Below are 24,688 nucleotides of genomic sequence, written 5' to 3'. Positions count from 1 at the left end.
GCAGGATTGCAATATTACCCATGAGAACTGCTTTCAATTTAAGATGGAGGTTTATTTTAGGGACCAAGATAAGATAATCCTGGGATACTTCTAACTAGAGACCTGCTTTCATCTGTCTTTATTCGATGCCAGAGTTTCGTTAAATTTAAAGTTAATATGTTTTTTTTTCGGAATTATTTATTAGAAAGCTGAGGTTACTCATCATGTAATGTCCTGAACTCCTGCCCTGGCGGAGTCCATCTTTGGAGCATGCGCAGTGAGAGGAGGGCGGGGCCTGTGTGTAGGGGAGGGGCGGTTTCGGTTGGAGTATGCAAAGCGAGCAGCGGCTCGTGCGGGCGCGTGCGTGTGTGAGGGTCTGACTCAGGACGTTTAAACATCAGCGTTTAACGGTTTACAGTGTGGACGCGGCGCACAGGTAAACTCGGTTCGGCCAGAAACAGGTGTCTCTCTGGCATTTCTGTTGTGTGTGTGTGGGGTGGGTGTGTGTAAGACAAGGCGTGTGTGACGCTGTGAGCTGCTGCAGTGAAGACGCGGTGTATTGTCACACACACTGAGAGACACGGCGATAAGCAGATGAAGAATAAAGCGTATCAGCGGTAAAGTTTCAGTTTTATATCTATAAACCAATGTTTGCGAACTTGTCTGAGTCACGACTGTGTGTGTGTGTGTGTTTGTCTTATTTAAAATGAAAAGCACACGTCAGTGTATTATTGCCCTGTGCGCGCGCATGCTGGGGAAAGGCTGAGGGGTTAAACGGCAGGTCATGGGGTAAGAGAGAGAGAGGGGGATAGAGAGAGGGGCAAAACGAGGAAAGACTTGATGTTATAAGAGTTATAACGCAGTAATTGTACACTGTAATTTTATTTGGTTACTCCATGTTAAACTGTCAGCCGACATTAATATAATGTCTAATTATTAAATCGGAAATAAATTGTACTGATTAATGTATTCTATGTTGTACATTTTTGATAACCGAGTCATTCCTTGTCATGTCTTTTAGTGTGTGTGTGTGTGTTTGTTGTGGGGGGATGGGGGGTGGGTTTCCAGTCACAGAGTTGGCATCATAGACCTTTTGGACACATTGCTCAATGTGAGTGGAAAGATGTTCAGGGCTGAAAAACAAATTATCTGAATGCATTATTATTATTATTATTATTATTATTATTAAAAGTGCTTTATTAAGTATTCATGATATACCGGGTAAACTGGATCTAAATGTCTTTAAATATATAAATTGCAGCACATTCTTATATACCACACAAATTCGTCTGAGAGAACGAAATTATAAATATGAAATCAATAGAAATCTAAGTTAAAAAGAATATTGTGTTAAAGGTGATATGTATTTGTTGATTGTTGTATGTAATAGACCACTTTTGATTAGCAGGTAATGCCTACACCACAAATATATTTTACACCTGTGGGAAACACTAAAGGATATTGAACATTTACTGTATCAGAGCTGATCATGATATTGTACCAGATGACATTGTTACATTTTATTACAAATTATTTTGGCCTGATTCTGATCTACCGATATCACACCACAAATGCAAAAGCGTGGTGTTCGATCTGGATCTGTTGCATCTTTCAGTGTTAGTTTTCTATCTGTCTTTAATTTAAATTAAAAGGAAAATTGAGTAAGGAAATCAGATGAGGAAAAACAAATATGGATCCAGCCTTCTGTGTCATCCTGTATATACAGTGTGTGTGTAGTAATATCAGACATAAATATAATTGTTTTACAAGCGACTATACAAGTTTAAATTAATATTTAGCATTTTTATTTTTAATTATAAATACATTTATAGTTCAATAACTATATACTCTCTTTTACTGTCATATTTTTTTACTGTTTTTTTTTTCACTTGTTCTGTTTTCATTTACTTGTTTACTTGATATTTTAAGTACATACTGTAGAATGTCTATAGGTGGTACGGTGGCTTAGTGGTCAGCATTGTGACCATGCACCTCCAGGGTCTGGGTTTGTTTACCCTCAGGTCTGTGTGTGTGTGTGGAGTTTGCATGTTCTCCCTGTGATTTGTGGGTTCCTTCCACAGTCTAAAAATATCGAGAATTAGGCTAATCGCTGTTCTCAGATTGCTTGTAGGGTGTGAATGTATGTATGTTTGTGCCCTGTAATGGATTAGCACCCCATCCAGGGTGTATTCCACTTCGTGCTTTAAGTCTACTGGGATAGGCTCCAGGCCCCTTGCGACCCTGAATACAGGATAAAGCAATAAGGATGAGAGAGCGAGTGAGAATGTCTGTAAAACAGGACAACACAAATAAGTGTTGAGATAAATAGGGGTTAAATATAATTATTACATGAAATGAGATGCACAAACAAAAAATATGAATACAATAGTAAAGTTTAATGATGAAACATTTTCAAATGATTGATTTAATATAATTTTATTTCAGTTTCAACTAATAGAATTTATTATTTAAAACGTACTATATTATTGTTTTATGTATGTAATATTTAAATAATATTCTTCTTGTTCTTCCAAGTAATTTGTAATGTTCTGAGACATGTTGTTTCATCTTGCAGGTGTTCTTTGAGCCAGTGATGAGAGAGATGCAAGCTGTTTATTAGTGACCATAATGCACAGCATGGTGAAAGACAATATCTTTTTTTGTTAGCACTGCACTTGTACGAATGCCTGAGCTTTGAGGTGACTGATCAAAGTGTGCACTGGAGCAAGCACCAGGCCAACACACAGTCACTGAAGAGGGCATTGTGAGTCTCACACAGGGGGATGGAAGCAGTGGACCAGCCCAGTCTACCTCCCTGACTTTCTGGGTGTGGTGGATATCCATTAGGAGACGAATTAGCTCCATGCTCATTTTACACACCCTGCCAGGCTCACCACGCTGCATTTTGTGATTGAAGAATGGGATTCGAGGTGGATTTATTAGTACCTGTACTTGGTTTCTGCTGCAAGGACATGGGGCTGCTATGGACACTGCTGGCCTCAGCACTGTTCTCCTGCAGCTCTGCCATCCTCATTGACTCTGTAGAAAGCCACAGCACATTCACCTGTGAGCCCATAGGACTCCGTATGTGCCAGGATCTCCCCTACAACACCACCTTCATGCCAAACCTGCTCAACCACTATGACCAGCAGACGGCCGCCCTTGCCATGGAGGTAAGTGGACGTTTCACTTTCGTCTTTCTCTCTTTCCCTGCTGGTCTGTGTGGGCAGGTGAGGGGAAAATAGGGTTGCCATGGAGCTTGTTGTTAGGTAAGCTTGTAGCTTGTCATTCTATACCGACTCAAGAGAATAATCAAGCAGCAATCGATTTTTAGCAATATTAAATGAGTGGCACAAAAATAATGTTCTAACAAGTAAGGTGATACAGATGCTTTTTTTTTTTTTTTAAGGCACTTAGATTTAATAGGATATTTAGATTCATATTTCAGTTAATACACCGTCTTTTGTTAACAGACAATACGGTAGAAAAGCCTTCTGTAGTCTCCTTGGTGATGATGTGTCTGACTTGTTCCTGTCACATTAGTGAGCCATTTGTTTTAAATATATGTTTACTTGTGGAGCATTAAGAATATGTAGAATAAATGGTGTCTTAGAAGTCATTCATACTTGCACTCTTTCTCTCTTTTTAAAACAAGCAACTTTTAAGAATATATATAAAAAAAGAACATATTGAAATCATTCTTATGGCTGGATCAGGAAGCTTAGAAAGATCATTTAAGTACTTTCAAAGTTCAGTTACATGCATAACACCAGATGTTATATACAGTAACACACAGTTATCTAGAGGCGGACCTTTACTCAAATGTAATGCATTATGACTTTCAGGAGACCCTTTAGAATGTTTATTCATTCCAGGTTATTCATTGCAGCATTTGGCATCCTTGTGCATTTTAAAGTGACTATGCAATATGAACAACTTAACAAAAAACTTATATTTAAGGATCTGTTCATTATACCACATGATTCTACAAATTCTTAATGCTGTTAGTAGAACTAGTGAATTAGTATAAATGTTAAAGAGGACACACACGTACATAGGAAGCAATGAAGTATATTTTGCTCCTTTGCTGTCTTGCCGAAATACTGAAGGATGTTTTATTCCAGATACAGTGGGAGGAAATGATGCTGTCAGCCAGCAGTGTTCTCTGCCTCATAATCTGCTAATGCCTACTGTAGATGGATTGATTAGAGGTGCTGAATGATCCTCTTTCTCCTATTACCATAGTCAGTGTGAAGTGCACAGCTGGTGCCGGTGCAGCTCTGTAAAAATACAGCAGCGTGTCCGCCGCCAGTCAATACGGCAGGTCATGTGGGCCTTACCGGAGTGCAGGGTGCTGCCATGTCAATGCCCATCTGTCATACGGGTTCTCTATTCCCTCTGGATTTGTATTACATTACTTTAGGGATGTTCTGTGTGCTGAGAAACCAGAGCCAGTGCTATAAAGCAGCCCCTCCCCCTCCTCTGCCAGCATAGCGCCATTCAGAGTTAATGGGAACAGAGAGTATCCACCCTCGCTCAGGCTCAGTGCATTCATGTTGTATTAGAAACTGAGACTGATATATACAACATGGTAAAATATCATCTTGATATTCACAACTCAAAACAATCGATGTTGTAGTAATTATGGCAGTTAATGATCCATCACGGGTGCCAGACAGAGGGCAAGATAATAAATAAATAAAATACAATTGCACATCAAATGAAAATTACACATGCACAGAAAACCAAATGTGGTCGCTCAAAGACATTGATATGTCCCAGATAAGATAACCATGTTTGATTAAAATAACTCAACTAATGAGCACGGCATACAAATCACAAAAGGAAAACTTTTTTTTTATTGATTTGAATTATACTATCCGCTTACCAAGAACAAAAATGTATGCATTTATAAAAAGAAATGATAGAAACCAAAATAATTCTGATTATACTGTACAGCCTGTTGCCTGTTACACTGAGTAACAGTGGAATTATAAAGGCATTCAAACTGAAGTGTAGAAATTATACTCATAAAAGTATAACTTATGTAAAGAAGTGCATCATGATGTTATCATATTGCTTAGCTCTAATATGACCTTTTCAGTTCCATCTGGGTTTAATTCTGTCAGCTTTCACAGTTGGATGTTAATGTTGATGAACCCTTTATTGTAAAAGAATATAATTGTGCGGTTTGGTTTAAAGGAGATCAGGAATAAGCAGATGCTTAAATCAGACTTAATCTCGCTATATAACTGTGTCTATTTAGTCTAAAATGTATTAAACTCTTTAAATATATATAGCTTTGTTAAAACCACAGGTAACATTTTGATATGAGGAGGCTGGAATAGGTTCTTTGTTCAAGGTGTTGTGTAAGAAATAATGAATTAACGCTATAGCTTAGCTTTGTCTTGAATGTTTATATTGAGCTGCATTCAGAATGTATCCCCAAAACCAGTAAGCTCAGTGGTGGAACATCATCCTCTTCACACACACACAGCTAAATTGAGGATGACTACCTTCTGACTTCAGAAGGCTTTAACATTGGATGATTTGGAGGCATTGCTAAATTTTAGCCTGTTGTTAAGAAAATATAGACGTCCTGCTAATCATAAGCGGCACCAAGTCATAATGAAATAAGGACAAGGACAACAGGTTGTGATGTCAATATTTAGGTAATGCAAAAATAATGGTATTGGTAATGGTATTACTATATTTAAACAATGAACGTTTCACATCTAGCAGAATTTTTGAAAAGAGCAGGAAGAAGAACTGTTGTTCATATCCACCCAACATTTTTACCAGAGACTGATTGAGCTGGAGAATAAAGTGTGTTTGGCTGATTGCAGGGTGCTGCTCAGAGACTGCAGCTGGGTTGCAGGAACTATGAGATCTGACGTGAGCTCTGAATGACTGATAATGACAGGCCTGTGTGTGTGTGTGTGTGTGTGTGTGTGTGTGAGAGAGAGAGAGAGCTCACTGGTACATTTCCAGCATGAACAGGTTTCCTATCAAAGCATGAATTTGTAGGTAGGAACCCAAAACCCCTTTTTATTTAATTTAAATGATTCTGCAAGTGTGTGAGAAGCTTATCTTTCTGTTCCACTCTTATTTACATGGTCTGGTAGATCACACCTACTGTATTCATGAAAGATAACAGCCAGTCACAACAGGTTTGAGATTAATGTGAAACTTAGAGTTCATTCAGTCTCAATTTTGTTTTCTCCAAAAAGTTGTGTGGTGTTTGTATTCAGACGATTATTTACATGCTGTCGTATCTCATGTAAAACTGTCACTTGGTCTTCATTTTATGTCTCTAACCAATCATTACATGAACATAATAATGTTTATCTTTAAAGTCCCTCAGGGGTCCAACAATTAGTTTGTAAACTGAGAAAACTAAGGTTTTTTTTCACATGGCTGCAGGATCATCTACAATCAAATCTGTGGCAAAAATTTTTTATTACTAACATAGCGAGAGCTTTGCTCTTTGACCTTTTTTGAAATATAAGCATAAAAGATAACTTCATTTTGTTTAAAATTAGCACACACACACACACACACACACACACACACACATATCCATATGCATCAAAATCCAGCAGAGCTATTTAAACTTTGTGAACTAGCACTCTTTAATGACTCCAAAGTCATGTTTGTCTATACAACCGAAAAAACACACACACTTTGAAAGCAATTTGTGAACACTTTTACATCTGTTACCTAGAAACCACCCACGGTGATATGAAACACACATGAGCGTTATCGTGAACATTGACTTGATCATGTTATAACTGAGTGACAAATTATTAGTGACTAACCCTGCTTATAGATTACATAAATGTTTTACATAATTGTCTGTATCTGTCATGTCGCTCAGACAGACAGGCGGTGATGTGTACAGCCGCACAAGTGAAAGCAGTGGTTTGTCTCATTAGTTTCTGCACTGTAAGACTTTATATCATGCAATATAAAATCAATACGGTTGACCAAATATTTAAGCCCTAGTTACAGAGGTCATAGATGTGTAAACAGCAGCTGTTAATGTAACGTACTTGTGTGTTGCTGGATACCTCGCAAGGCTCTATTCGGAAGCAAGCAGTTCCCGCTTTTTAGCTTGGCTTATTGGGGGGGAGCTATGGAAACCGTTTGCGATTGTGAATCCACAAAAGGACATGCAGTATGGCTCTCAGGAGGTGTTTTCTCCCAGTGACCCCTGACCCCAGAGGATGAGGCCTCATCAAAGACTCACTCTCTTTAAACCAGCCTTTTTCTGCATCAGTGGTTGCCATGGCAGCACTGGTGGAAAGGCAGGGGAAGAATGTGGCCCTCAGACAGGCAGAGTGGAGGAAAGACATGACCAGAAAAAGACCCCTGATTCAAGGACTAGTGAATGACAGGAGAGAGCGAGTGTGGGAGCTGCCGGTCTCCCCTTTTTTTTCTCCTTTTCTTCTTTAAGATTGAGAAAAGAACAAATATTAAGGAAATAATTCCCCCTCTGGGCAGTTTTAACTATTCAGGGCTGCCGGTCTTTTCACAATTGTGTGAGAGTGTGGAGGGCCACCCGGAGCCAATCGGTTGGTGCAGATGAAGTTTATCTTGGTTGGACAGACAGGCTGTGTTTTATTTTGTGTCTGTCCTTGCATGCTGCTTTTTATTCACCATGAATAGAGTTACCGCAGTGTTTCCATGTCACTCACATAGCTATTTCCCTGCCCGTTTCACATCCTCATTTAAGAGTTCTTAATGCTGCCAGCTGATCCATTCTTACGTCCCGACACCGACTGCAGGCTGGTAAACATGTCATAACTGTTTGCATTTGCCACACCCTGAACACAATTGAAGACAGAGTTGTACAAAAAAATAATAATTCTTCCAGAAAAGGACAGACGAATGAGTGAGTGTATGAGCAAGCTGAAAATCTGTGCATGCTTCACCGAGTTAGACTTTTAGCTCGTGACAAGGTTGTGAGCTGGAGGCAAGAGACTGTCATCCAGATACACTCTTAACATTTCCTCTGCAATGTATTCTTCGCGAGAGCAAATATTATTGCTTGCCAAGTGCATTACCTATGCAGCTGGTTCCAAGAGACACTTCGAAATAAAGTGAGGGAAAGACAGAAAGGTGTACAACTCTCTTAAAGGATTGTGTGTTCATAATCAGTTTACATGTTTGGTAAGGAAATGTATTTATCATGCAAGTCTACTCAAGGTTAAACTACTTAGTGTTAATTAATTAACAGCTCATCCTTAAAATTCACATGGGGATATTTAAATTGTTCCAGACAGTCTTATGAAGTGTGTGTGTAACATTGATTCAGAGGTAATCACAGCCCCAAGTAAGGAAAAGGTGACACATTGTCAGTCTGTGTAATCTGTGTGTGTGTGTGTGTGTGTGTTCCAGAGGCAAACACATCTACATCAGAGATTTCTTCAGCTGTCAGTCGAGTACAGTCCTGTCTCTCTCTCCATTTTTCGTGTTAGTTTTTTCCCCCCCTTGATTTTTTTTTCTAACCTTTTATTTTTCACCTTCCTACTTATAAGCCTCAAAGCGAATACCTGTAGCTGTAACCTGATCGCTGACCTGAATCTTTCCTTTTACTACACCATTGGAATAGCTGGGCGCGTTTACACATCATACACACAAGTAGCTCCAGAAGCACTGAAAGCTGTCATACACTTGAGGGCCAAACCTCCATTGATTCTTTAAGTAAATTTTAGCTTAGACAAAAGAAAGAACAGGCAGGAACTTAATCCTTTCATTTAAGTGTTTGAAGAGGAGTGGCTGTTGGCATCTGTGAGAGACAAATGTGTTCTTTTTCACTCCTGCCAAAAAAAAGCCCACCCCGTTTCTCCTGCCATTCCTTCTACACAGCGTGGGCTGCCTAGCATAGCAGCCGGGTAATCAGATCCGATGCTGCAACGTTTTAATTACCAATTAGCATCTTAGGCACAGAGATTAAGCTAGATAATATGCTCGCATTTGCATTTCAGGAATATAATATGAGCCAATCATATTAATTATTCACACGCATTCTTTTGTCTTAAGAACAGATTCTTTTCATCTCCTCCACATGGATGATGATATAATGAGTTAGTTTAGTTTACAGAAGAAGCCTGTTGTAAATACAGATTATAGATGTTTTTGTTCATATTGTCTTCTGCATCAGTGTGATAGAGAAGAACAAGTGTACATTTTAAAAATATTTCAAAAAACTAATTTTATGCATCATGTTATGAAATAGACTGCATTTCAGAAGAAACATGATGATGGCTGTCCGGGATTTCAGCTGAAGAAATGTGGCAAATTACCAGAATTTTTTTTTTAAACTTCACATCGGTGTATGTAAGAGAGTTCCTGAAGCTCTAAAGCCTGTAACATTTTTCCGATATACTTAAGTAACTTTAATTATTTTTCTATTTGTTTTAAATTTTGCACAGCACTGTAAATACACACACATGTTCTGTACTGAATGACTTGGCTGCTCAAGTGAGGACCGATGAATAGGAGAGGTTGCTTCATGTCGAACGTGCCCTCTGCTGTCTGGACGGCTTCAGCTCTCGGAGCCCTGCAGTCCCACAGTAGCTTGTCTCAGGAGGAGATACACACTGGTTATAAAGTGAGGGGCAGTAAAGCAAGATCGTCACCACTCAACATAACCGGTGTGTAGCATTCATACACTTGCTGTACCCACGATACATGTACAATATTGAGGCCAGTTATGTTTTAAAAAGCCTGGAGAGTGCACGAGTGACAATCTCGTACTAATAAAACAGATGCAGGGAAGATGTTTTCTCCTTCTGTTTTTGCGTGGGACCGTTTTTTCGCTTTTGTCTTTGCCTTGAGAACTAAAGACCTTTAATCTTTATTTACTAAACACAGTGCTGTGATTTTCCGTCTGGCTGTGACATTAGTGTAAATGTCAGCATCTCAGCCCCAGGCCTGAAAGAGAGAGAATAGTTTCCCTGTTTTTTTTTTTTTTATTCTTTTAATGCATCCATTAACCCTGGACAATGATTAACACTACTTGGCATGTCGTTAATAGTCCATTCAATTCTCTTCTTTTCAAGTCTGTCCAGATTGTGTTCTGGTGGCACAAGTAGAAAAATTTTATAGAGTAATGTCAAAATATTAATGGGTTAGATTCATATTGAAAAGTTTTAGAAAGTCTACAGTTTTGGTTTAATTTAACTTCACTTTGAATCTCTATGTATTTTGACCAGCATGTTTGAAAAGTGAATATATCAAACAAGTTAACATAAGTTTGGTAAATTGTCATGCAGTTTTATGTGCCTGCATTCGTTGCTTTGGTGCTCTACCTCAGTCCCAGGTTCATGAATAATGTACATGCAGTGTGGACTTCAGCTTTCAGCAGCACTAAAGTTTCAGCAGCAACAGTCCTGTAATATAAGCCTTTCAAACTGGCAAGCAAAAAAACACTTACAGACTTTACCATTAGAGCGGCACTGAGGCAGCGTGGCAATGTCAAAATCAATATTACATGACTGAAACAAAAGAGTCAGCACTCTCCTGTAGTTTTCTACAGCTGTGTCTGATGGGCGTAAAAATCAGCAAGTTTTGATCGTCTTTAGGTCTCTGTTGAATCTCGCCATCTTAGAGGCAAACTGAATATTTCATTAATTCCTTTAAATTTGATGAGATCTTTTTTTTTCTTTCATGTGAATTTTAATATACGTTCCAACTTTTTCTTTCGCACAAAAAATATATATACAGGAATTGGCATTATTATATCTATCACACTTTTTTGTTTTTGTACATGTTAATTGTTTCTCTGTATCACTTCATACGATACAAAATATATCATATATCTTTCTCCATAAAATACATTTCCCTCATCGGCTGTCCTAAGTTGTGATCTGTGATTTGTCTATATTTAAACAAAAGTGTGTTATGAAACCTGTTTTTAAGTAGGCTAGATAAATGGAAGCTTCACAGTTACATGATGGCTTTTGCTAAACAGCCTGTTTTTGATGGAAGGTCTCAGTACCCTGTGATGTCCTTGTGTTGCTATTTCAATACAGATCCCTTAAGTGTGCAAATATGAACTTGTCTATAGGCAGAAATTACAGCATTGCGAATCTATTTAAATAAAATTGTGAAAAGCTAGATTACTTATTGAATGAAAAGCTTCTGACACTTGGAGTTCAGCACTTGTCAGTGAAAAGCATTGTTCCTGTGTGTGTGTCCATGTCCCTCTTTCCCCCCCCAGGCAACGGGCCGGTGATAAAGGGCCAGACCCCAGCAGGAAGTGCATGTGTATTGGCTGGCCCCAGGTGGAAGGGCATTGTTCATTTCTCCAGAGATTTACATGTTAATGCCCAGCTCTGCAGCTGTTCTGTCTCCCAGCATGCACTAGTCTCCTTGGGGACACAAAAGCACAGTCAGAGCCACCCACAGGCTGGCGAGCCTCAGGAATGGGCATAGGATTACAGTACAGAGGAAAACATTTGCAGGGCTGCCTTTCTCTGCAGACATGACGATTTCTTAACAAACTTGGGAGTGCTGTATTCGGTTGAATGAATGTTCGTTTGATGGTGCACTTCATATGTCTTGGTTTAGCACTTTTCCACGCATTATCTTCACACTTCATGGTTGACTTTTTCAGTTCAAAATAGAAAAAAATAGTTTCATTAGCCAGGCTGGTTTGATTAGTTCCAGTGAGTGGCGCTGACATCATGCAGCGAGCTGTTATGAGAACTGTCATTCTGTCACAGGGCTCTTGGCCGAGTCTGACCCTCCACTCATCTCTCTCCACAGCTTTTTCACCCCATGGTGAACCTGCAGTGTTCTCCAGACCTGAGGCCCTTCCTGTGTTCGCTCTACGCCCCCGTGTGTACGGAGTACGGCCGCATGTCGCTGCCATGTCGCAGCCTGTGTGTCCACTCGAGAAGAGACTGTCACAAGCTAATGGATATGTTTGGCGTTTCGTGGCCTGAGGAGATGGAGTGCAGCAGGTAAAGGAATAAGGTTTGGGTCTTATATAATGCTTGCGTGATGATTAGGGATGGCAATCACCAGTCACCCTCCGACACGATATTATCATGATACCTAGGTGGTGTTTTATTTAACCTTGCAATTCTGTAAATTTTACCAAATTTTAAGATTGGATTTGTTCTGATTTTGTTACAATTTTAAGACCTTGAACCTCAAAAATATTTGAAAGTTTTATACTGTAGCTTAATTTAACAACTTTAGAGGTGAATTGAACATGAGTAGTTAAATGGGCAGCATTTAAACAATACAAAATAACTTAAAATACAAAAGTTTAACATTTAACTTTAAACAAAAAGCAGGGACAAAATTTTTGGTACCCTTCTGTTAATGAAAGAAAAACTTAAAATAGTCACTAAACTAACTTAAAACTAACAACTACTAACAACAACTGGGGCAAACTAACTTGAAAAGTAATAATAAATAAAAGTTTACTAATAATTAAATGATGAAAATAAGACATTGCTTTTGAATTGTGCTTTAAAAGATAATAAAAAAAATAAAAATAATGGAACTGGGCAAAAATTATGGTACCCGTAGAAAAGATAATTTGACCATAGGGACATGTTAAAGGTAAAGGCTATAAGACTATCTCCAAGCATCTTGATGACCACAGTTTATTCAGAAGTTTAAGGACCAGACTCCCTGGACGTGGCTGCAAGAGGAAAATTAATTACAAATTAAAAGAATAATATAAACCATTTGGTAACCAAAGAGCCCAGAACAACTTCCTAAGCAATTAGAGAAATGCCTCAAAAGTAAACAGCAGCTTCAGACGTGGTCAAGCACAGATTCTAACTTGTGTTTCAGTACTAGTTATCGCCCATGGTGTTTTGAGACTGGTGTAAGCGTGTGTAATATGTGGGTATCCAGGCTAATTTCCTCAGAGTTTGAAGAAAAAGGTGATGCTCCCAACTATTAAACATGTAACGCCATGAAAATGCATTTCTGTTGCACCACTCCCCAATGTCAAAGGAGTCAATGTGGTGATAAATGAATTGGCATTGAAATAATCGTGATAACTGATGCCCCTTCTCTAATAGTGATATTTATTAATACACCATACAAATGTTAAAGTAAAAATGTTGATTATGTGTGATATTTCTGTACAAACATGCAAGGTCAGGTTATTTGTGAATAAAATGCATGAATGATCTTTCTACTTACATTTTTTTAACATTTTAATTTTATTTTATTCCAGGTGTGCAGACAATAAAACCCTAAAGAATAAATGCTAAGAAATGCCGCTAAATTTTTCCTCACTTGTAGCTGAAGCTATTCCATATGCAGTCCAAACCCCTAGAACATTGCACAGCCTTCAATATATTCAATTATAATACTTTACACAAATGCAATGAGCAAACTATAAACAATGTCTTATCCACTATCAGTGGATAAAACATTGGTCTACGGTTCGGAAGATCCTAGGTTTAAACCCCACAACCACCAAGTTGCCACTGTTGGGCCCTTGAGCAAGCCCCTTAACCCTCAACTGCTCAGATGTGTAATGAGCTAAAAATGTAAGTCGCTCTGGATAAGAGCGTCTGCCAAATGCTTAAATGTTAACTAATATTTTCTTACATCTAAAAACACAGCAGTATTTGTTGGTGTGTATTCACAGTAATTTCATGTTTTTGTGCCCCTGACCCAAGGTTCCCAGACTGTGACGAGCCATATCCCCGTGCTGTAGACATGATGACCACCATGAACACCTCAGATGAGCTGCCCAAGACAGTGGGGCGAGACTACGGTTTCTGGTGTCCACGTGAGCTGAAGATTGATCCTGAGCTGGGTTACACATTCCTGGGTGTGCGTGACTGCTCCCCTCCCTGCCCCAACATGTATTTTAGACGAGAGGAGGTCACCTTCGCCCGCTACTTTATAGGCGTCATCTCCATCGTCTGCCTGTCCGCCACACTCTTCACGTTTCTTACATTCCTCATCGATGTCACGCGTTTTCGCTACCCAGAGCGGCCCATCATCTTCTACGCCGTGTGCTACATGATGGTGTCACTGGTCTTTTTCTTGGGCTTTCTACTAGAGGAGCGAGTGGCATGTAATGCAGCGAGCCCCGCCCAGTTCAGAGCGTCCACAGTGACTCAGGGCTCCCATAACAAAGCGTGTACTCTGCTCTTTATGGTGCTCTACTTCTTCACCATGGCTGGAAGCGTGTGGTGGGTGATCCTCACAATCACCTGGTTCCTGGCTGCTGTGCCCAAGTGGGGCAGCGAGGCCATTGAAAAGAAAGCCCTGCTGTTCCATGCTAGTGCCTGGGGCGTGCCTGGTGTGCTGACTGTAGCGCTGCTGGCCATGAATAAGATCGAGGGTGATAACATCAGTGGCGTATGTTTTGTGGGACTGTACGACGTGCACACCCTGCGTTGGTTCGTGCTCGCTCCGCTGTGCCTGGACGTGCTGGTCGGCGTGTCTCTGCTTCTTGCCGGAATCGTGGCACTAAACCGGATCCGAATGGAGATCCCTCTGGAGAAGGAGAACCAGGACAAACTGGTGAAGTTCATGATCCGTATCGGCGTCTTCTCCGTCCTTTATCTGGTGCCACTGCTGACGGTGTTGGGCTGTTACCTGTATGAACAGGCGTACCGTCCATTGTGGGAGACCACCTGGGTTCAGGATCGCTGCAGAGAGTATCACATCCCCTGCCCTTATCAGGTAACACTGCTACCATCTTATTCTCATTAACTTTATAGCAGAACCAGTCCAACTGAGAGCCACCGTGGCTTCAAATATTTAACATCTAGCATGTTTAATGTCTAACATTTTTATTGATGATGATGATAATAATAATAGTGTTCATATATTCTGGTTCAAATGATGTGTTTTGATCATATATATATATATATATATATATAATATATATATATTTTTTTACAAAATTACTGTGTCAAATAAGTATTTGATCACTTGCTTATCAGCCAGATTTCTGCCCCTCAAAGACCTGTTATTTTGCTTTTAAATAGTCCAGCTACACTCTGCTCATGATTCTAAATTATTAGCACGTTTGCGGTCGCCCATTCCATTTGTATTGTGATTTTATATATATATATATATATATATATAATCTTCGTGGCCAAAAGTTTTGAGAATTACATAAATATTGGAAAAGTTGCTGCTTAAGTTTTTATAATAGCAATTTGCATATACTCCAGAATGTTATGAAGAGTAATCAGATGAATTGCATAGTCCTTCTTTGCCATGAAAATTAACTTAATCCCAAAAAAACCTTTCCACTGCATTTCACTGCTGTCAATAAAGAACCTGCTGAGATCATTTCAGTAATCGTCTTGTTAACTTGGGTGAGAATGTTGACTAGCACAAGGCTGGACATCATTATGTCAGGCTGATTGGGTTAGAATGGCAGACTTGACATGTTAAAAGGAGGGTAATGCTTGAAATCATTGTTCTTCCATTGTTAACCATAGTAACCTGCAAAGAAACGCATGCAGCCATCATTGCGTTGCATAAAAATGGCTTCACAGGCAAAGATATTGTGGCTACTAAGATTGCACCTAAATCAACAATTTATAGGATCATCAAGAACTTCAAGGAAAGAGGTGCAATTCTTGTTAAGAAGGCTTCATGGCGTCCAAGAAAGTCCAGCAAGCGCCAGGATCGTCTCCTAAAGAGGATTCAGCTGCCGGATTGGAGTGCCACCAGTGCAGAGCTTGCTTAGGAATGGCAGCAGGCAGGTGTGAGCACATTTGTTCGCACAGTGAGGCGAAGACTTTTGGAAGATGGCTTCCAAAAACTTTCAGGAACTTCTCTCCAAAAAAAAACATCAAGGACAGATTGATCTTCTGCAGAAAGTATGGTGAATAGACTACTGTGGACTGGGGCAAAGTCATATTCTCTTATGAAGCTCTTTCCGATTGTTTGGGGCATCTGGAAAAAGGCTTGTCCGGAGAAGAAAAGGTGAGCGCTACCATCAGTCCTGTGTCATGCCAACAGTAAAGTATCCTAAGACCATTCATGTGTGGGGTTGCTTCTCATCCAAGGGAGTGGGCTCACTCACAATTTTGCCCAAAAACACAGCCATGAATAAAGAATGGTACCAAAACACCCTCCAACAGCAACTTCTTTCAACAGTCCAACAACAGTTTGGTGAAGACCAATGCATTTTACAGCACGATGGAGCACCGTGCCATAAGGCAAAAGTGATAACTAAGTGGCTTGGGGACCAAATGTTAAAATTTTGAGTCCATGGCCGGGAAACTCCCCAGATCTTAATCCCATTGAGAACTTGTGGTCAATCCTCAAGAGGCGGGTGGACAAACAAAAACCCACTAATTCTGACAAACTCTGAGAAGTTATTATGAAAGAATGGGTTGCTATCAGTCAGGATTTGGCCCAGAAGTTGATTAAGAGCATGCCCAGTCGAATTGCAGAGGTCCTGAAAAAAAGGGCCAACACTGCAAATACTTACTCTTTGCATAAATGTCATGTTATTGTCGATAAAAGCCTTTGAAACGTATGAAGTGCTTGTAATTATATTTCAGTACATCACAGAAACAACTGAAACAAAGATCTAAAAGCAGTTTAGCAGCAAACTTTGTGAAAACTAATATTTGTGCCATTCTCAAAACTTTTGGCCACGACTGTGTGTATGTGTGTATATGTATGTAGCACAATAAAAATGAAATAGGCCTGTAGATATTGGGATAAAATCGTATCACCAGGTACCTAATGATTCACGTCCCTACTAATTATAAACTGCATTTCGTTCTAATTCTACACACACATTAAAAAGAGTTTGTTCAAACAAACCACCAACTAGTCAGTGGATTTCACAAATATATTTTCTCATACATCTTTCATTTAAATGTTACTGTTTCTCCCTCACAGTATAATTTGAATAACTTATTTTTTTTAATTTATTTTTTTCAAAGTTTTTGTCAAAAGATGTTCTGGTTGGAAACACGACAGTAACACACTGCGCTTATGTTTCAGTGTAATGTTAAACCCCTTGGCCTTTCTCAATGCACAATAACACAGTGATCCAACTAGAGCCGTGTGCATCACGTGACATAGAAACTTGCTCGGTCTCTTTCTTACTTGCTCGCCCAACACGCGCAGGATAGAATCCGTCACCTCCTCCTTTTTCTTCTCCTCCCCCTGCCTCACCAAGCTCTTTATACACTCCTACACTCAGTCGACCTGCTTTCACTGAGCTAATAATTATATAGCACCTGGGCAGAGCTTTGCATTATATAGGTGTACATGTATGAGCCTCTGCTCTTTCTCTTTGACCCACAGGTTTGTCATGCTGTGTTACTGATTGCTTTTTGTCTGATGGTCCTTTTGAAGTAGGTCAGAGAAATGCAGGGCCTTAAATAAATGATACTCTTCCATACAGAGCAATCTAGCTGACTTGCGATAGACTGACTTACCATCTGTAGTGATTTTGCCCACCATCTGTCCCATGTCGTATCCAAAGACAGACTCCAGATAAAACAATTTCCTAAGATAACCGAATGAATGGAAAAAATAAGGATAGAGGGAAAGAAGTCTACTACATTTAACCATTACCGATGGTTATGCCTGTAGCCAGTTAACACTTAATAACATCCAGAGAAATTTCTTATATAAAAGAACCCACGCTGGGCAGTTTGTAATAATGGCCAGTGCTAGGGCATGGCTTGGGGTGCTTTTGCTACACCTAGGAAAACCATAGCACCCCCTAGTATGGCAAAACATGTATTTTTATTATTAAATTTGTAAATAATACAGTTGGTAATTTGCATAAGAAACAAATGCATAAATAAAACAACTGGATTATTGTAAACTAAAAGCATGAAGCCAACACCGGTGATCTGATTTAGCTAGTGTGTGCAGCATGCGCTGAACTTTTGACCTCACTTTCATGTCCTGTTATGTGGAATGCATTTTTTTTATTATAATTTTTTTTGTAACTTGGCATTAGTGACATATTGTCTATAATAATAATAGTGGGTAACTGTTCACCTAATAAAAACAGTGATTTGTTTAGAAGATGGCCAATAGTACTGTAGATCGTTTCCCCCCTGCTTGTTATGAATTGAAGGCGTGTTGCAGCACATCAAGAAAAGGTTTCTCTCATTGCTCAGAAACTTTCAGCCCTGTCTCAATGTCTGCAGTGTGTGTTCGGTCTCTTCAGAGCACTAAGTTTAACAGTTTCATGTCACACTTAGGAGATAACACTGAAGAAGGGGTAACACTCGGCTTGTGTGTTTTTCCTTCTGCTCTTTATAAGGATTTCTAGCATGTGTGTGTGTGTGAACTGAGTAAATGCTTTGTGTAGACACTCGCATTCCCGCAACAGCTGATATTACAGATGAGATCTTATTAAAATGAATCTACTCCTGTTTTTCTACAGTTTACTCATTTAACCCACCAATTGTCAGAAATTCCTGAAAGTGTGAAAGTGTAGACTGTATTGTAAGTACTAATTGTGTCAGTGAATGTTTCACTTTCACATGCTTTGGAAGCTGCTCATTTTACGTTTGTGTTCTTCACCATGTGTTGTCAAATAATTTCATTCTTCATTTTTCATTTTTCAACGCCTTATATCTGATTGTCTAGTGAACTCTCAGTGCAGTCTAATCTATAGTCTCACAGGTGTATCACAGGTTTGTGCTCACATGCTGATCATTTTCTAGCCAAATTTTGATAGTTAGCACACCAGTTTTAACACCTATCCCATGGCTCATCCCTCAAAGATTCACATGCTTCCTCTTACCTCATATACAGTATCTGGCAGTAGCAGGTTGTAGCTGTGCCTTGCCTAGGACTGAGTGGGAGGATTTTATAAGTACAATCATAACTGTATAGAACAGCAACTGCATAGAACACCAAACATTACCACTATCTGTATTGGTTTAGTGCTCCAAGTATCTACTGTATCTGTATTAAGATTTAAACATTAAGTGGGTTTAACCAGAAGGTGTCCATTTGTACTCCTATATTCTCTGTGCTAAATTATTGCACCTGCCCACAGTAAGTGACTAATAAACACTGTTTTTTATTGTGTGAGCTTCAGGTCTTAATGAAAGTAAAACCTCCCACGTAGGCGCAAATTTATTAAGTAAAATAAGAATTAAAACAAATGCTTATATTGATGGCCTCTGACTTTGCAGTACTGGTGTATTGACTAGAACAGTGAACATTTTTAACCCATCTTTAGAGCAGAGATTGTTCTGGGCCGATGCTGGTTATAGACTCCTGACTTCAGTCAACCCCAAAGAAAAAAAAAAACAAGTAGAGTGGCCTTAGCTCTATTATTTATGGTTTTGAAGCCATTCTGGGTCTGAAATAAAAAGGAAAAAAAAAAAACATCATGCAGGAATAAAATGCATCATGGTTCATGGTACTTTTTGCCCAACCTGTACATTTCCTATTGCAATAAACCAAAAGCAAAATGATCAAACCTTTTCTTAGAACTGAAATAGGCTTGCTCTATCAGCAGTTCATTTTGCTTAGTTTAAATATTTATTTTTAGAACAGAGCAAATTGTCTGTAAAGAGAATTTATATAAAATGTAAAGCTTGAAAGTTTTATTCTAGATAAATGTTACTGTATTTAAAATATTTTCATTTGCTGAGGTGGAATTTTGTAGCTGTGTGTGTGTGTGTGTGTGTGTGTACTGTATATGTTAAGAAACATGTCGTTCTTCATTCCGAATAGTGTTGATTCAGTTACATCTCTAGCATTTGTGTGTAGGTGGAGCAGACGAGCAGGCCTGACCTGGTTCTCTTCGTTATGAAGTACCTGATGGTGTTGGTTGTTGGAATCCCCTCTGTGTTCTGGGTAGGAAGTAAGAAAACCTGCTTCGAGTGGGCCAGCTTTCTTCATGGCCGCAGACGCAAAGAGTAAGTCCTTATCCAGTGAGCACCTGGCTACTACCCCACTTCATGTTCAGACAGCATGTGTATGCAGAAATCCACAAGTAAAATGCAAAAAGAATATTCAAAAATGGGTGCTTCCAGCATGATAATGTTAAAATCTTCTAAAAAAGTGTTCAAAAACATGACGGAAAATTCAAGGTTCTTCAGTGCTTCCCCTTCCAGTCACTAAATAGGAATCCAGTAGATCAGGAGATTTGCAGGTTCAAATTGCATCTAAAAAATCTAAAGGAATTGCTTGATGCAATCTTGTGCACATGGACCAGAATTTCAACAACCCTCGGAAGCCAAGTGCTTTAAAAAAGTGCGGCACTGGTCGTCTCTACCCAGTATTAGTTCACTATTCCTAAAGAAGTGCTCAGTGATTGCAAATATTTTGGTGATGTATCCGTTTATAGAGTTTGGTATGCATCTTCTATATGTATATGGTTTTTAATTTGTATATTTTCGCTTACTGTTTCTATACATTTACATTTAGGCATTTGGCAGATGCGCTTATCCAGAGCGACTTACAATTTTATCTCATTATACATCTGAGCACTTGAGGGTTAAGGGCCTTGCCCACAACAGTGGCAACTTGGTGGTTGTGGGGTTTGAACCTGGGATCTTCCGAACCGTAGTCCAATGCCTTAATCACTGAGCTACTCCTGGCTGCCTGATGCTGTGAGTCAGTGAGATAGATAAACCCTTAAAACAGGATAAAATCTGAGTTGTACCTACAGCACTGTGCATGAGAGATTTGTGAGCTATGGAAGATTAATATTAAAAACAAATATTATTAATACTTTTAATGCCTTATACCTTAAGTAGTGTAATTTGTAACAGCAATTGATCGATTAATAATTTATCATTAATGCCATGAAGAAGTCAAAGTGGATTGAGGCTTGTTTGAGGAAAATGGAGGCTGTCCAGTATTTATGTAGTGTCCCTAATGAAATGTCAAAGTTTCCAAAGTAGCATCTTTGTGAGATAATTTAAACTTAAAGCAAACTGGTTTTAGGAAATATTGAATGATATTGTATTGTTATATATATTGTTTTTTCCCCCCAGACTACACCACAAAGCAGGACAGAGTCTTTACTGTTCTGCTCTGGTGTCCACACTGTTGTTCTGTTCATTTCAAATAGCACTTTCACTCTTACATTTTCCGTGTATGTTTATCCTCCTGCAGCAGTGCGGAGAACAACAGCCGTCAGGTTCTGCAAGAGCCCGACTTTGCTCAGGCTCTGCTGCGTGATCCCAATACGCCCATTATTCGAAAGTCACGTGGCACATCCACACAGGGCACATCGACCCACGCCTCCTCCACTCACCTGGCCATGTTAGATGACGTGCGCAGCAAAGCGAGCAGCGTCCACAGCAAGATGAGCAGCTACCACGGCAGCCTGCACCGCTCACGTGACGGCAGGTGAGGACGAGTGTGTTGATTTCTATTTATTTGGGGGGATGAGGGCTCGCCTTTTCACATCCATTTTAATTGTATCTATTTGTACAACAGCACTGTTAAAATGGTTTATTATTATTTTATAACAGGAATTCGGCCTGCCGTTAAAGAATTACAGGTTTACTGTATATTAAAAAGCTTCTTCTACATTACTGTATCTGCAGTAATGGTGAAAAGGACTGAAAATAAATGGATTAATAGCATGTAGTTATTTAACAGATGAAAACCTTGTATGTCCATGTTTGGTCATATTAATTATTTTCAGAAATCTGTGCACCCATTATATCTGGTCCTAGACATGAGATTTTTCAACCAACCGTGACAAGATATTATGTTGATTTAGTAAACCTTACCTTAAGGAAATGTGTCAGGCCTTTGTATATGATTTTAAGAAAGAGAGAGCATTTTGTGTGTTATTGAGAAAGAGACTGAGAATACAACAGGCATTAAATCTAACTGCAGTGATTCTAATAAAATTATACCCATGTACTCATTTTCTTCACAAATACATGAAGGCATTAAAACATGTAATACAGATCTTAAATCAGTGTGCAGAAGAGGCCGTGTGAGGCAATCTGGTCTTATGGACAGAGCTTTGCAAAGGATGTGACATTTGACTGGGCATGAAAGGTTTCCATCAGTATTAGAAAATGGACTACACTGTGAAGATAACCTAACAACCAGATGAAAATGTTACCAGCCTACTGCTGTGTAGCTCACCAAACAGCTGACCTAAAGGTGACCTCCATGGATCGGGCTCATTTATCCTACAGATGCTCAATCAGAATAAAATTTGGAAGCCAAATCAGTACATTAATTAAATTCAGTAATTCTTCAGAAAATCAGACCTTTTGCTCCACATTCATGTCATGTCCAAACTTTTTATTCTTCTATTTACAGAATGTAAGTACTGTATATAAGCCCACTTTGTAATCTTGATGAAATGTATAATGTTGCCTTGTGATCATCCCTGTCATGAGTGTATAGGGTTACTCACCACCAGTATACCCAGCAGGACAGAAGCTAACCCTGCCTGAAATTTATACAAAAAGGCAGATTTGCAAACTGATGAAAGAAAGTATCATTTACGTAATAGTAGAAGTCTGATACGTTCAGACTTGTAGGACTGAGTGATCTCATGCTGCTTGTTTTGTTAGAAAACTGAACTCTGTCCTGCTTTTTTTTCTTCTCATCCTGCAGGTACACTCCCACCAGCCACAGAGGCATGGAGGAACGCCCACCTTACGGGAGCATGCCTCGCCTTAACGAGCAACTATCTCGTCACAGCAGCCTACACCGACTCGACAGCCAATCACGGCACAGCAGCACAAGGGACTTAAGCCATCCAACACCTGCCAACATAACACACGGCTCAAGCATGAACCGAGTTGTGGAGGAAGACGGAATGAGTGCGTAATCACTGGAAAGTTCAGTTTAAGTTCGCGACACCTCGGTGTCAATTTCGTACTGTGGACTTAAGAACCAGAGACCTGATGCTCTACAGAGGGAGAAGGTGCTTAAATAAAGACTGCACTCAAACCGGTGCACAGTTTCTGTATTTTACATGTATAGAAGAGCCTTTGGAGGAATGCGTCACCCTGTGGTACATTTTACAACTTTGTAAGACAGTTTTTTTTTTTTTTTTTTTGATACTGTGAAGTTCAGGGCAAGTGAGTATAGTACTACAGCATTACTCTGCCCCCTGCTGTGGAACTGCAAAAGTTTCAGTTATGGCAGTTAAAAACTAATTTTAAAAAAGGCGAGCAGCTGATGCTTAGAGAGAAGTTTTTTTTTTTTTTACTTGCTGACTTACAGGTTTTTCATTATGTAATCATCTTATCTCTCACAGCTCTAAGCATCTTGTCTGAGCAGCTCCAGATTCCACTCTGTGCAAAGCTTTTACATTTTAGCTTGTTTAAGCACTCAAAGTCAAGCAAAAAGTTGGAACTGAATCAAATGTTAGTGTACTTGGCAATTATGTGCCTCTGGCAAGCAATTATATATTCAAAGATGAAGAAAAAGATTTATTCACATTAGCGCTTGTAATGTGTTTCTGTACATTTACTGCAGTACTATTCCTCAGAAACCTGAAAACCTCACTTTCACCATTCCCTGCTCCATCAGCCTACCTCATCAGCCCTGAGATCCCACACCTGCCTCAACCTCACTAAACATTTAACCTGCGATCATGATCCTGTTAATTATTATATACTGATTCAGCTTTATGAGAGTTGCCATGACTTGCAAAGTGCAGCTTTTTCACAACATACCATAATAGGCAAGAAAACATTTGGAAATCTACATTAATAAACACTGAAGTCAGTGGCATCACGACTGTGCACAAGTGTGTGCTTAACTGATTCTGGGAAATAAACAAGTTTGTCTGCACGCTATATGCAAAAAGCTTTTAAAACTAATTTTGCTTGACATTTCTGTTAGTCACTCCAGTATGCAATGTGCGCTCCTACTGTAAGCATGTAAATGTGCAACACTGTAAAATACTTCTGCATCCAGGCGCTTCTCTGGTACAGAAATCAGAAGTGAACACACATTTATATCAAGTTATAAATATTTTGTCATATTTGAAGTGTCTCTTTTTATTTTTTATTTTTATTGAGCTGCACCAAGTTATAATTTTGTTAAATCATAGCTAAATCCAGATGTCTGGGTAATTATCCTCAGTGCTTTCGTTTACCTGTTGCAAAAGTGAATTATCTTTGTGGTATTTAGTGCCTGAAAATGTGACTGTGGACCTGAGACTTGTAAAATGACCACGCTTTAACAGCTACTACTACATGTCTAGTTTCTTTGCCTTCAGTCTCCAACGTATGCTTAATACTTTGTGGATCAACTTATAATCTATACTGTAGGGACTGCAGCTTCTTGTAGAGGGAGGAAGATTTAGCACTTTAACTGTGGCTAGCTGTTGAATGTGTGTAGATATGCTTTTCAATTTTAGGGTCTTGCAAAATTTCAGATAATTTTTTTATGATGTAATAAAATTTCTGTTGAATGCTATTTCGTTTTCATTTTTTTTTTATTCTGTTTCAAACACATGGAAAAATGGTTCAAAAGTAATTTACACAAATCCTCCACTTCTCAGATGTAGTTGGATTTCTGGGATCCTGCACAGCTAAATGCAGAGATAGTGTTTCCCTCTGTAGTAATATCCTTTAAGAATGTTATTTAAAAAAGAAATACACTTAAAATCCCAATACTTCTAGATTTTAAATTCTGTAATTTACAGATGAAGTTACATCTCCACTTAAGACTTATGATGGAGTGCTTCATCATATTGTTTCCATCACACTAGCATGGTCGGTTGAATTATATTCATATCCCCAGCAATAACTACATACCA

General features: G+C 39.1%; 1 protein-coding gene across 3 annotated transcripts; it reads left to right on the top strand.

Moving 5' to 3' along the window:
• Positions 1-343: 343 nt before the first annotated feature.
• fzd3b (frizzled class receptor 3b) lies at positions 344-24,305 on the top strand. 3 transcript variants are annotated; one of them, XM_053510545.1, is made up of 7 exons: positions 344-596; positions 2,555-3,152; positions 11,755-11,951; positions 13,641-14,658; positions 19,702-19,850; positions 21,058-21,291; positions 22,528-24,305. In XM_053510545.1, exons 2-7 carry the CDS (start codon positions 2,898-2,900, stop codon positions 22,742-22,744), a joined length of 2,070 nt encoding a protein of 689 aa, XP_053366520.1. In that variant the 5' UTR covers positions 344-596; positions 2,555-2,897; the 3' UTR covers positions 22,745-24,305. The 3 variants fall into 3 exon arrangements, with proteins under 3 accessions (XP_053366520.1, XP_053366518.1, XP_053366519.1); XM_053510543.1 differs by having other exon boundaries at positions 21,055-21,291; XM_053510544.1 differs by having other exon boundaries at positions 362-415; positions 21,055-21,291.
• The last annotated feature ends 383 nt before the right edge of the window (positions 24,306-24,688 follow it).

The sequence above is a fragment of the Clarias gariepinus genome, chromosome 13 (genome assembly GCF_024256425.1).
Source record: "Clarias gariepinus isolate MV-2021 ecotype Netherlands chromosome 13, CGAR_prim_01v2, whole genome shotgun sequence".
NCBI classification, from domain to species: domain Eukaryota; kingdom Metazoa; phylum Chordata; class Actinopteri; order Siluriformes; family Clariidae; genus Clarias; species Clarias gariepinus.
Note: the sequence above shows the minus strand (reverse complement) of the source record. Positions and strands in the feature narration are given on the sequence as shown.

Coding starts and splice junctions, on each gene's coding strand:
- fzd3b (XM_053510543.1), top strand. CDS start 2,898: ATGGGATTCGAGGTGGATTTATTAGTACCTGTACTTGGTTTCTGCTGC. Junction 14,659..19,701: donor ACATCCCCTGCCCTTATCAG/GTAACACTGCTA, acceptor ATTTGTGTGTAG/GTGGAGCAGACGAGCAGGCC. Junction 19,851..21,054: donor CATGGCCGCAGACGCAAAGA/GTAAGTCCTTAT, acceptor ATCCTCCTGCAG/CAGTGCGGAGAACAACAGCC.